Raw genomic sequence first — 13,714 nt, 5'->3', positions numbered from 1 at the left:
GCTATAATAGAGGAATTTAGGTCCACTGGAGCCCACTCCATAACTAATTGATCACTGGGGTCTGGCATTGGTGATGGAGAAGAGAAGGTGGCAGTGTCTGATGAGGACCGGGCCACAGGTTGTATGGACCAGATAAGCACAACAGTAGTGTCCTGGGGCACAGCTGGTTCTGATGGTGCCTCCAGAGTAGGCCCTCGGTGGAGGCCTCATATATCCAGCAACCTTGTGGACCTCCAATACTGGTTGGAACCCGGGTTGTATGCCATCCAAACCATCGCATCCACACAAGGGCACCAATCCAACACTGGTGATGGGCTGGGACCAGGACAGATGAGGGTTCAGTGGTAATAGCAGAGAGAGAATGGTCCAAGGCTGCCTCCTAGGGAGTAATTCAACTGGGATCTTTAGGAAGAGCCTCCATCATGTTCACCACTATCATGGCGCACATGGGGTAGGTAGGCAAAAATTTAGAGTATGAGTATACCACAATTAGCCACATCCAACACAAGAAAGACCAGCAAAGTCAATGTGGAGGTGCTCCCACAAGCCTGAAAGGAGCCAAGATGAAAACACTTTGGATGGTACAGATTACTGCTGAGCACACATGTTGCAGGACCAGACCATGGTTTCGATGTCTTTGTCAGTGGCCAGTCCATATTGTATGCAAGCTGTTTTGTGCAGTGACCTGCATGTAGAGACACAAGCTCTCTGCTCTGCAGAGCCAGAGAAACAATTACCCTATGCTGTTTGTGTTCTGTTTGCAGAAGAACATAATAGTGGAGGAACAATCTATTCTTTAAGGCCAAGAACATTTCGAGTAGACTGTGTGCTAATGTGGGACACACGCTAAGGTCATCCCTGCTTAATCTCTTTGGTGACTGTACAGAGAATAGGGTCAGCTTTTGTCTGGGCTGTGACCAATGCAGCATCAAGAGGAAAATTGTTAAGGGCCAACAAAGAATCAGAATCCAGCTGAAATATAAAGATTTCCTGGGTGTCAAAGTCAGGAACTGGTCTTGCTGGAAGCCAGAACAAAGCATCAGCATTGGTGTGGTGACTTGTCAGCTTATAGTTGATGTCAAAGGTATATGCCATAAGAATGAGGCCCACTATCACAACCTTTGTGCCATCCTGCCCAGCTGAAACATTGTCCAAACAATGTGATCCATGGCTTATGGTCTGTCAGCAGCTGAAGTTTGACACCATACTGAAAGGTACGAAATTTCTTAACCACATAAACCCTCTTTCTTAGTCTGGTAGTAGTAGCATTGGGCAGCATCGAGTGTCTTGTAAATGAATGCAATAGGGTCTTCAGAAGAAGAAGAAGAAGAAGAAGAGGAGGTGGTGTGATAAACCTTTTGCATTTCTTTTATGTTTTTGTCTTCTTTAAAGGCAAAGAGAAAAGATGAAACAGTAGCCCATCATAGAACCTATGCCTACTGTCAGGTATTTTTGATTTTCAGTTGCTAAAAAAGAGAGGAGTTTTTCTTGTACCAGTATGAGGAAGGTAGGATTCATGCTCAGCTAGTGAATGAGTGAGAAGCACACCATTTTAAGCAAGTAATTGTAGACCACTATTTTGGGGTCACTGTGAATAAGTGAGGAGTATGTATTTCATATGTGCTCCATTTAGAAAAATACAGTATTGTTTTGTTAACAGAAAGGTCGTGTGAGTTGTTATTTCAAATAGAATTACAAGAACTGAAGCTCACCTGTGTACTTTGGAAAATTACGAAGATCCAATAAGCTTAATGGGAAAATGGTCAAGACTTCGAAGGTGAACAAGGCAACCAAACATAGCATTATAAAGAACGGTAAGCACAAATCTACAGTGGAGAAAGAAACTACTTTGCCCTGCAAAATAATTTGAACTAATGCGAACTTATTTCCAGGCATAGCTCAGCTTATTGTGCTTGTCATTCATGCCAAAAAATTAATCTCATTAATTCAATACATTTTAAAAAGCCACGCATTTCAACATTTTATTATCATCTATTCCATTATTTATTATATTATAAAGTGGCGACCATGACAAAGGCTCTTTATTTAGGGAGACAGTATAGAGGCTTCCTAGGTGAAAACTGGACAAGGCATGATGCCAATTGGAGGGCTCAGGTGTGAGAAAATCTATCTAACACTCTAAAAACCACTTGAATATAACCTCTTTTTCCTGCAAAGCATTGAGTGAGTGGAATATTTTTGTGACACATGGAGTGAAACGGTTGAATAACTAATTTTTTCTGTAAAGGGCTGAAGTCTCTTGAGATTCTGGGGCCTGGGCATGCTCTCTATGGAATGGATGTATGCTTGGTAGAGCAGATGCCCTGCTTGTCGATTGTAAATCCAAGATATTCAACAGACTGTTGAAAAATTTGCACTTCTGAAGGGTACATTTAAGGCCTTAGTTAATGCTAAAAACAGAGATTGCAAGTTCCAAAGGTGCCCTCTGCTGGATGCCCCTGTCACTATGATGTCAGCCAAATAATTGCAGCATGAAGGAATGTCCCGTATCAGTTGTTTGATAATGGAGGAATACTGCTGGGGCACTGGAAATACTGGCAGAAGCCACAGGAGATGTTTAGCACCAACAGACCACAAGATTCTAGGTGTAAAAGTAACTGCAAGTTTGCTTCTGGCAACTCAGCCTTAATGCAAAAGTCACCATTTTTTAATTCAGAAAACAGGGCTTCCAGACACAGAACTGGAAAAGTATCTTGGGTGGCCTGGGCATTAACAGCCTTAAAACCACCATATAATCAGAGAGAGCCCATTATGAGGGGAGAGGCCCATTGGATTAAGGAGACAGGTGTAATCAAATTGGGCTCCCCAAAACTGTGCAGTTCTGCTTTGATCACACCCTGCAGGATTGGGCATGTCCACAAGGAGTGAGACACGGACCCTGGTTTTAAATCGATTTTGACTGATGCATGTGTGGCCAGACCTAAGCCAGGAGTGAACAGATCTGAATATGAGGTGGTTAAATCTTCAATGCCATGTAATAGAAGCTCTGTGGACATCAAACACACATTTTCTGGTACAGAGAAACCAAACTGATCGAATGCATGTAACCCAAATACGTTTTTCGCATTACCAGAAGTAATGACAAAGAATAAAAATTTTCTTGAAATGGCTTTACAGGCAACATCTGTAGTAAAAACACTTATCACCTCTATGTCATTGCCATTATATGCAGTTACTCACCTACAAGATGGTTGTAGTGGAAGGGACCTTAACACAACATAGGTAATAGCATTCATTATGGAACAAAATGTGCCAGTATCCACCTGAAAAGGGACCTCGAAATCATTCACTTGCAGTGTCAATAGCAATTTGGCAGACTTACCCCTTTCTGGATAAGTTAATATTTCAAAAGCATGCATTGTTTCATTTGGTATATGTCAATGAGATCTGTCAAAGGATCAAGTGATAGAACAAGACTGCATCATGAAACATCCTGACTGATTAAAACTGTGTACCGGACTGAGACTCGAACTCAGGATCTTTGCCTTTCGTGGGCAAGTGCTCTACCGACTGACTCACAACCCATCCTCATGGCTTCAATTCTGCCAGTACCTCATCTGCTACCTTCGAAACTTCACAGAAGCTCTTCTGCAAACCTTGCTGAACTAGCACTCCTGGAAGAAAGGATATTGCAGAGACATGGCTTAGCCACAGCCTGGGGGATGTTTCCAGAATGAGATTTTCACCCGGCAGATTAAGACTGTGTACCAGAACGAGACTCAAACTTGGAACCTTTGCCTTTTTGCGGGCAAGTGCTCTACCGACTGGTAGTCATGCTTGGGTAGCTCAGTTGGTAGAGCACTTGCCCACAAAAGACAAAGATCCTGAGTTTGAGTCTCGGTCCAGCACACAGTTTTAATCTGTCAGGAAGTTTTGTATCAGCACACACACTGCTGCAGAGTGAAAATCTCATTCTGGAAACATCCCCCAGGCTGTGGCTAAGCCATGTCTCCGCAATATCTTTTCTTCCAGGAGTGCTAGTACAGCATGGTTTGCAGAAGAGCTTCTGTGAAGTTTGGAAGGTTGGAGACGAGGTACTGGCAGAATTGAAGCTGTGAGGACAGGTTGTGAGTCACACTTGGCTAGCTCAGTTGGTAGAGCCCTTGCCCACGAAAGGCAAAGGTCCTGAATTCGAGACTCGGCCCAGCACACAGTATTAATGTCAGGAAGTTTCATATCAGCCCACATTCCATTGCAGAGTGAAAATCTCTTTCAAGACTGCATCATGCCTATGCTGCTGTGTGTCAGGCAACTGACACACACTGTTAGTTTGACATTTTATGCTGCACAAATTACATATAGCTGAATGATATATACCGTGGAAGCAAGGTTGGCAGTGGAAGCTCTGTGGATAATAGGGCAATTGATGCTGAAAGAAGTTCTGTTTAGATAGAGAAATCTGAAAATTCTCAGTACTTTAACTATGAGAGAGAAAAAGGTTGGAAACACTTGAAGTTTTGCTGCCCTGTTTGTGTGCCTCCAGCATGTTGTGCTGAGGAAAAGGACATCAGCACAGCATAGTGCGTTTACTAGAGTGACCTGAGCACATATTGGATTTCCCTGTAGTACTTATGGGAAGTGTTTCTCACCAAATCAGTGGTGTCAGTGGATGGTCCTGACTGAGCCTCCAAGTGGCTAGCAGTTTCCTGTTTGAATTCAAAAGCCTGAATATTTTAAGAGCCTTGTCTGTGGAAGTGTCTGAATGCTGTAAAGCCAGTATGCACACTTCCTTATCAGATGAAGTTTGGAGGAGAAAGTGTCAAATCATGGAGTTGGCATACAATTTGTGACAGGTTTCTTCTGAACAGGAAAAAATACAATGATGAAAAGACTGCAAATGACAGTGACCCAGTACTCAAAGGGTTCTGCAGCATCAGTAAAATTCCAGTCTAGCATATTCCATCCAGCACTGACACCGTACATTTTACAAAGTTAAGCAAAGGACAGAATGTTAGGTTTTGTCAATGGGGACAACATATGGAGCAACACCAATACACTATGCGAAGTCCACAAAAAAAGTGATCATTTTAAATCTGAATCAGTTACACTGTAAGCCATAAAATGATAGCTGAGGCACTGCAATTATGTTGCCCAGTTGTTAACACTGTCTAGAAACAATGGAAATGGCAGAACTAGCAAAGGCATCTTGTTTCTGGTAGACAATGCTGATAACTGGTGGTATAGTATGGTCAATTGCTTTTGCTGTTATTTCAGTAGTTGTTGTTGCTGTTCATGCTCTTGTAGAAGCCACTGCTTCATAAATTCTGGGTCCATGTTTCCTGCTACATCTATGCATCAGGAGTTTAAAAATACTCATCATCACTATTGAAGTATGCAATTATGAGCACAAAATATTGGGAAAAATACAATGACACAGAAGACATGCATGGCATCATTCATTGTGACATATTGCAGATCACTGCACTGCCGGTGGTGAAGGCTGTAAGTAAGGGTAAATCTCCATCAGCTGTAAGCACATCAGTTAGTGGTTCTTTATTAATGAAACCATAGCAATATAAATGATGAAATACACATTTTCAAAAAGTTATAATATAATACAAGCCCATTTAGTCAGAGTTACTGGTTCTTCCTATTATAATGCTTCTATACCTTAAGGACGCTGTTTCTAACCTCATGATGGAAGAAATTTCATGGACAGAATGTTACTGGTACAGGTTGTACAAAGTTTTAATTACCACCTCAAAAAAATCAAGTTGACCATGAAACTTGGTGATGGTGTTCTCCACACACTGTCCCTTCAATGTGATAAAATTTTGATGATTTTGGATGACTCAGTGGAGACCTTGCTAGCAGAAGTGTGCATTTTGGCTGTTTATGAAATTTTCTCCCTAAAAATCACTTTGTCATTATTCTGGAAATGCCTGGCATGCAACTGTTTATTCATCTGAGGTAAAAGGAAGAAGTCACTCAGGGCATGCAATAAAAATATGGAATCTAAGGCAAAATACTTTATCCCAAAGAAGCAGCATGTGTGACTATGTCTTGTACTGAATGAAATTCAGTGTTGTCCTGGAGAAAAAATACCTCCTTGGACAACATACAGCAACATTTAGTCTTCATAGTCTCCTGTACCTTCATTATAAGATTTTGATAGTGTGTTGCTGTGGTGGTTTGCCCCTTAAGAGCATATTGTAATAGAGCCACTCCACGGCAATCAAGAAAAACACTCAGTATCACCGTGTCTGATGAGGGCTGGGTTCCATCTTTTTCGGCAATGGTGAATCCACATTTACACAACGTGTTTGGGCCTTTATGTGGAGCTCGTAGTGGGACACCCAGTGCTCATCCATGATATTTAGACAGCTGAAGAAGTCTTCTGGAGTAGCATGACATAGCTGCAACATTTTCACTGCTGCATTGATTCAGCAGGCTTCACGAATGGGACTGAGCAGTCACAGTCCACAGCTCGTGGTCTCACAGTCGCGTTCTCGCTTCCCAAGCATGGGGTCCCGGATTCGATTCTCAGCAGGGTCAGGGATTGTCACCTGCCTCTAGATGACTGGGTGTTTGTGTTAGCCTCATCATTTCATCATCATTCATGAAAGTGGCAATATTGGACTGATCAAAGGTTGGGAATTTGTATGGGCGCTAATAACTGCTCAGTTGAGTGCCCCACAAACCTGAGCAGTCACAGGACCCATTGGGCACCTACCTTTGTCATGTTCAGAACGTTGTGTAAGATGTTGTAAACTTACCCATGATTGATTTTCACTTTTTTTACCAATTGTTATACGCCAGTCTTCAAGGACAAGGGGCTCCACTTTTCTTGTGATTATCTGTTCGCATAGGAATGCTGTGCTATTTTGTTCATCATTCAGACTTATTTTACCACAATGGAGATGTCTGCACCACCTAACCGATCACTCATATGATGGTGCATTGTTGCAATGTATTTTCACCAACTCAGCATGCAGTGTTGTTTCCCTCAAATGCAAAAAGTCAATTACCAGATATTAATTTTCTCCTTCAATGGTCTGTCCCTTTTTCTTTTGGCTCCTCCAGTCATGAGCTACAGCGCTGTGGCCAAGGGATTTCAATCTGTACTAGGGACTGCAGATATGTGCTTAAAAACAAATAGAGAACTAATTATGTAACTTTATTTTTCTGAGGAGATAATTAAACTTTTATGACTACCCTTAGTATAGTGACCTACATTTCCTGATCATCAGTTTGTACACCAACTTCTTATGTTAAATATTTATCTCCTCTGTATTGGCTCTTAAAGTGAGGGCAATACTGTGTAACAGATCATCCTCTTCTAGCATTACTTTTCCTCAACAGAATTAGTTGGTAGCAGTAATATTTCTCATATTTTGGACAGGTCAATACTCTCTCAACAGTTTTTATGAAAAATTTCATTTAATTTTACACACAATGTGTTATATTTCCAGCTAAAATTTAGAATAGGAATTATTATTTTCGATGTTATGATCGATAAATACTAGTTCTGAATGTACACTTAAAATTATTATTTTTTTTAGAAACATTTGAAATTGCAAATTATTTGACACACTTAAAATTTCTGTTATTAATTACATAATCTAGTGCTGTTTATTATGTTTCTTTCTGGATTCATTTATGAAATAATAATCGAAACTAATAGAAATTCGTTTGTCAAGAAAAACTGTAAATCCTTTGGAATATTGTTATTACCACAGAGTGAAGTAGTAGTAAGCATGCCTCAGATGTAATCAGATGTATTTCTGTATTTTGGGCAAACAATGTAATCTTCACTTTGTTAATGTGAAAATTGAAAAGACTGTGTGACAAAATAAATTAACACGAAAACAAAAATTCTGCAATGACAGTCTTCAAAATTATTTACTCAGTTCAACCATGAGGATCTAAAATGCGAGAACTTCAGCTTCAAGAATCAGACTCCTAGACAAGAAGAACTGTTTATTGTAACCTTACTCCTCTCTAATCTTCAGAAAAGACTTTGCTCTTTGTGGACAATAGCTGCAACTAGGAAGGAGGGGTAGATTACGACTGTAAACTTAACAATTCTAAAATTGTGAAAATGTATCAACCATAAACAGCAATAACATCCTTTCCAAAGTTCACTGCTAAGTATCGTTTGGCCAGCTTCACTCAGTTCCACACAAACCATCTCAGTACACAGGTAATATCAGTGACAAATCATAGCAAACAGTTACAAAGAGTAGTCACTTATTTTCACTCTGTAATATCATGTAGAATCACATTCTTGGATGGGTGTGGCTTGTAATTAAAGGCTCTGAGGTGGAGATGCCCCAAAATATATATTAAAATAAATTTCTCAGTAATGTATAAGAGAACTTAAATTACCAGAACACATTTCGCATGTTTCCCACAGGGTTTTAAATAATGCTGGTCAGTGTTTTGGGAGCTGTTGATCTGTAATATCAAGTGATGTTTTCCAAAGAGGTAGTTGCTAGCCTTAAGGCTGTGTCTTGAAATGCTGCTTACCTCTATGTAGCAGAAATTTGGAGGTGTGGCTTCCTCATATAGGCATCCTGAAGGTTCTGGTGTTTCAGCCTAAAGGGCTCCTGCCAACCTGCACACAATTTTCACATTCCACATATTACATCCAAAGGGAATGAACAGAGTTCCTGAAAGTTCCCTATCAAATCCCTGTGTCTGTATATCTCTATTGTGCTTTGATGTATTGTTAATTGATGTTAAGTATTATTGTTTTGATAGTAATTTATGTGGTTTTTTGTTTCTGCCATTGGCTATTCTATTCACCATAGGAATAAGTTTGCAAATGTTTTGCCAGACTGCACTAGAGTACGGTAACATAAGTATCACCACCTAGCGAGAGTTCCACAAATGATTAGAGGAAAAAGTGAATGAAATATACCCCAGGGATGAAATCTGTCCCATTACTTTAGTTTCCTTGCTGGCTGACTGCAGGAAATTTGCATTATTATCAAGTTTCTTGTTGTGAGAATATTGTGCATAGACTTAGTGAGTTTTACTTTCTTGTGAATAATAGAAATGTACCACAACTTTGAAAACAGCACATTGTGAATTCAGTGTGCAACTTATAAGGAAAAATTATAGGACATATGATTAGGATGAAAGTGAAGGAACTTGGTGCATCCAGACCCAATGTAAAAACGAATCAAGAGCAACAACAGTGTAAATCCAACAAGGGTATAAACACAGTTTTAAGAGAGTAATGTATAATGCAGTTGAGTGGTTGTGCACACCATATCAATTAAAATGCATGTTTTGAATATAATAGAGGGAAACATTCCACGTGGGAAAAATATGTGGGAAAAATATGTCTAAAAAGACATTTTTAGACATATTTTTCCCACGTGGAATGTTTCCCTCTATTATATTCATATCATTAATTTCCCTCTCCTTCCCTCTTTCCTGATGAGGCAACAGTTTGTTGCGAAAGCTTGAATTTTGTGTGTATGTTTGTGTTTGTTTGTGTGTCTATCGACCTGCCAGCGCTTTTGTTTGGTAACTTTCTTTTTAGACAAAATGCATGTTTTGTAATACACAAGTATAAATATGACAAATATGGAGTGTAAATTGTGATGGCAGTTGCTTGGGATTGTTCATGTCAGCCAATCACAGCACAAGATCTGTGACATCATGGAAACATCACTGTTCTGCCACTCAAACTCATAAATGCTGTCATTTGAGTGCACAGCACATTAAACATGCTAAGCTTAGAAACGGAAATACCAAAAATATTAAGCATGCATCGAGGATAACATATACCCCATTAAAGATGTGTCCAAAACACATGTTTTAGCACAATTTGTTGTGGTAAACTGTTGGGAAATATGATGTTGATGGATAAATACTACCTATAGATTCTATCTTGGACTTGTGTTTTGATGATGAAAGGGAAAGCAGGTACAGTATGTAAACATTTGGCTAGGGTGTGATATGGCCTCCCTCCCCCTCCCCTCCTGAAATCTTAGATGTAGTGACAGACTGACCTGTGATGTAGCCCAAGGTATAGATTAGTTCAGATCAATAACTGTCACAGCCTTCCCCAGTATGAAAACTATGAGGCATACCTGTTCTTGGAAAGCTCTGCTTGTTCATAAAAGTTGTCATTGTTCAGAAATGAGATTAGAACCACTTGGAGAGTGAGTCCTTCAAATCTCTTGGCACGAACTGTTCAGGCTGAGAAAAATACTTATAACTGATTATGCAGCTTATTATAAAAAAATCAAATCCCTGTTCAAGAATCTAAAAACTCCACACTCACAACACCAGATGCAGGAAGAACATCTTCTACATTTTAAAAAATGTGATATGGCACAAACATTCAAAATCCAAGCAGCCAGTGGCAGCAAAGCAGGTCAAATGAATCCACACATGGTGCAGAAGATGTGTCTGTGGCAAATGAATGTGAATCCAAGCACCTTAAGATTGCAGTTCTGTAATTGCGTAGTGTTTCTTCAAAATGGGAACAGAAATGAGGTCCCATAGTAGATTGTTTGGTGCTTTTGTTTGTTTGGCACTACTATCTGAAGTTGAAAGAGAGTATTTAAGCACATCACTTGCAGAATTGATTACTGCAGGCAGTCAAAGAGTTGGATGAGAAGCACTGCACTGTCCAGAATTGAAAATGGTGACATGGCATGTGAATTTCAGCACATGAGGAACTTATAGTGTAGTATCCAGTTCAATACATATTTGGCACAATTCCCAGTCACTGCATGTCACCAGCTTGGAGTGGATATGGTGCAGGTATGATGTTACTGAGGTACAACATGAGGCAGCGTGATGATAATGCTTTGTTGCATGAATATTTACACATTAAAAGGTACACGTCCCTTCTGCTTGAAAGCTTAGAATGTGGTCAAGTCAGTTATTCCACTTATCGTATGTCAGTGATGTATATTGTAGTGGATGTTCCCACATGTGTATCCAATAATAAAATACATAAATAAATAAAATACACATTTTTTTCATCAAATGTAAGAATCATTTCATTCATTATTTCTAATTATTTATGCTGTAATGTCTCTGCCTTATATAATTAATCACTGACCTAAAATTTTTTATTTACTAATGAAAATAATCAATTACTGACAATATAATCTAAATGGATAGAACAATCTGTCTTTCCTTCTCATCCTGTCCAGTAAGTCTCCCCTGACTGAGTGACTTTTCTGAACTGTACCCTTTTTCCTAAACCTCTGCAGTTCTCCTCTTCCTTCCCCTCCAACTCCTCTGCCAGAAGATGGATCCACTGACCCTGGAAGCTTGTAAACGTTAAACCTTTTCTGTGTGTGTGTTCTCCTGCTGCCACTTTGTGAATAGATTTTTTTATTTACCCATCTACATTAAATTTTTATTTACTGCAATTTATATTACAGATCTGTGAATCACAATTCTCAGCTACACACTCGACAGCAGGAAGATAATACTGGAACTATTGCAGCAATAGCAGTTGGAGTTGGAGCAGCAGCCCTCGTTGGAGTAGGACTGCTGGCTCACATACTTGGAGACAACAGAAGAGCACGAGAATGAAGGCAAAGAAAGGCTACTGGTCTTATTCACTTGATAATTTTTTTTGTCCATTAAAGTAGCACATTAACACAAAGTTACAGCTATGTTTTACAGTAATCCTCTCCATTTTGTAATGCTTGTGACATCTTAATGCTCTGTGAAAGTTCTGGTTAATAACTCTATAAAGTATGCAAGTAGAGAGTGTAGAGCATCAAATTTTCTCACATGAAAGAACTATTGTAATAGTCCATGTACAAACAGCGAAATGTTATGTAAAATAAATGGAATTGATAAATAAAATTTATAATCCTTGTGTCCTTTTTTATGTTCTGACTTTCCAGCAGTACTTTTGGGAATAGATCAAAGTACAGGTAATAATCCAATGGAAGTCTTCAGATTCCATATGATATCATTTTGTAATGCTGGCCATGAAGAGTTTTCTTGATCATTTGTTACTGATTTGATTCCAAAATGTTATGGGTTTGTATAAGGTAACTAACAAGGAACTTGTTCAATTATTTCATGTCCAACTGGGAAAATTAAATTCCTTTCACAGCCAGTCGGTATATAACATCAATAAAATTTTCCAAAAAATATATATCATTTGGAACAAGTATTTAATCAAAGCACAAGAGTACTGATAGTTGAGAAGTTTCGCACCATGAGAGGTACTGTTGTTGGAGTGCATCAGTACATGTATAACATAGATGACAAATCAATTTATTTTTTTAAATTTTGTCCTCTATTTATATTGATCTCAAGCAATGTTCACAATAACCACACATATAAAAAAGGAATTAAGTGAAAAAATATTGTGGACTTCAGCATCTTGACATCCTAGTGGACTTCAGTATCTTGACATCCTAGAATAAAATACTGTGGCAACATTGAAACAGATGCCATGAGTTTCTAAAATGTTTAACAGGACATTTGTGTTTACAGTGAGTCAGAATATCTGGCTATTACTTACCTTCAGCTGGTGAACATTTTCTACTCCCAATGAATACATTTAAAAACTGGTAAAATTATTATATAAAATATTATTAATGGAAAAATAGATTTTTCCTGATGTCTCCCCCTTCATCTTTGCTTCCCATTGCCTCCCTCTTTATCTTTGTATCCTGTTGCCATTATAACAGATTGGACCTCTCATCCTGGAGTCTGAGTAACCTACCCCTTTTCTCGACTTTCCGAGACCTATTAATTTCTGCAAGGAAGGAACTAACAGTTTTGACAACTAGGAATATTTTTCTGTACTTTGAAGTGTATCTAACACCAGCACAGCAATTTTGCCTTCTAGAGGTAGTTTACTTGAGTGAATTCTCTTTTTTATACATTTATGTTTACGTAAGATACAGGTGCCTAGTGTCAACTGTTTCCAATTTCATTGCATGGTGATAAAAAGAATTTCCTTGAAGTGAAGTATATTAAATTCCCATGTTATTCTGTGATATTGTAAACAGTTCAGTAATATTCCATGTGAAATTCAAGTATGCTAGAACGATTGTTACTGGTGGACACTTTTAGCATGTACACACACCAAAAAATTTTGCATCACCTCGGTTCCCAGAACTCCTGAAGATAGATGTTGACTATGGATATTGTATCAGAGACACAATCCATTTGACTGTTCAGAGATGTCACTAGACCCACCCAAAGATGTAAACAACAATGCATGAGCAGCGCCTATTAGATGGAGGGGGTCCGACAACTGATCAGTTCCAGTCATTCCATTAGGAAGGAGGTACACGGCTCATGTTGTCTTTAGTTCAACCAGGCCTAGACAGTCAATACCACAGTTTGATTGTGTCTGCATTGTTACTTTGTGCCAGGAAGGGCTCTCAACAAGAGAAGTGTCCATGTGTCTCGGAGTGAACCAAAGCGATGTTGTTTTGACATGGAGGAGATACAGAGAGACAGAAACTGTCGATGACATGTCTCGCTCAGGCCACCCAAGGGCTACTACTGCAGTGGATGACCGCTACCTATGGATTATGGCTTGGAAGAACCTTGACAGCAATGTCACCATGCTGAATAACACTTTTCGTGCAGCCACAGGACATAGTATTACGAGTCAGACTGTGCACAATAGGCTACAGGATGCACAATTTCACTCCCAACATCCATGGTGAGGTCCATCTTTGCAACGACGACACCATGGCCCAACAACATGCTGAATGGGCTGCTCAGGATTGGCATCACA

The 13,714-nt window shown here is 39.3% G+C and overlaps 1 protein-coding gene across 2 annotated transcripts in view; it reads left to right on the top strand.

The window, feature by feature from the left end:
* LOC124606353 (cyclic GMP-AMP synthase-like) overlaps window positions 1–11,790 on the top strand; it is a 353,987-nt gene extending 342,197 nt beyond the window's left edge. For both annotated transcript variants that reach the window (XM_047138335.1, XM_047138334.1), the window contains one exon: window positions 11,379–11,790. In XM_047138335.1, coding sequence (XP_046994291.1) covers window positions 11,379–11,532 — 154 coding nt within the window. In that variant the 3' untranslated portion in view covers window positions 11,533–11,790. The remainder of the gene's footprint in view (window positions 1–11,378) is intronic.
* The last annotated feature ends 1,924 nt before the right edge of the window (window positions 11,791–13,714 follow it).

Source organism: Schistocerca americana, chromosome 3 (assembly GCF_021461395.2).
Source record: "Schistocerca americana isolate TAMUIC-IGC-003095 chromosome 3, iqSchAmer2.1, whole genome shotgun sequence".
In the NCBI taxonomy this organism is placed as follows: domain Eukaryota; kingdom Metazoa; phylum Arthropoda; class Insecta; order Orthoptera; family Acrididae; genus Schistocerca; species Schistocerca americana.
The sequence above is the reverse complement of the archived record's forward strand: the minus strand, read 5'-3'. Positions and strand labels throughout refer to the sequence as shown.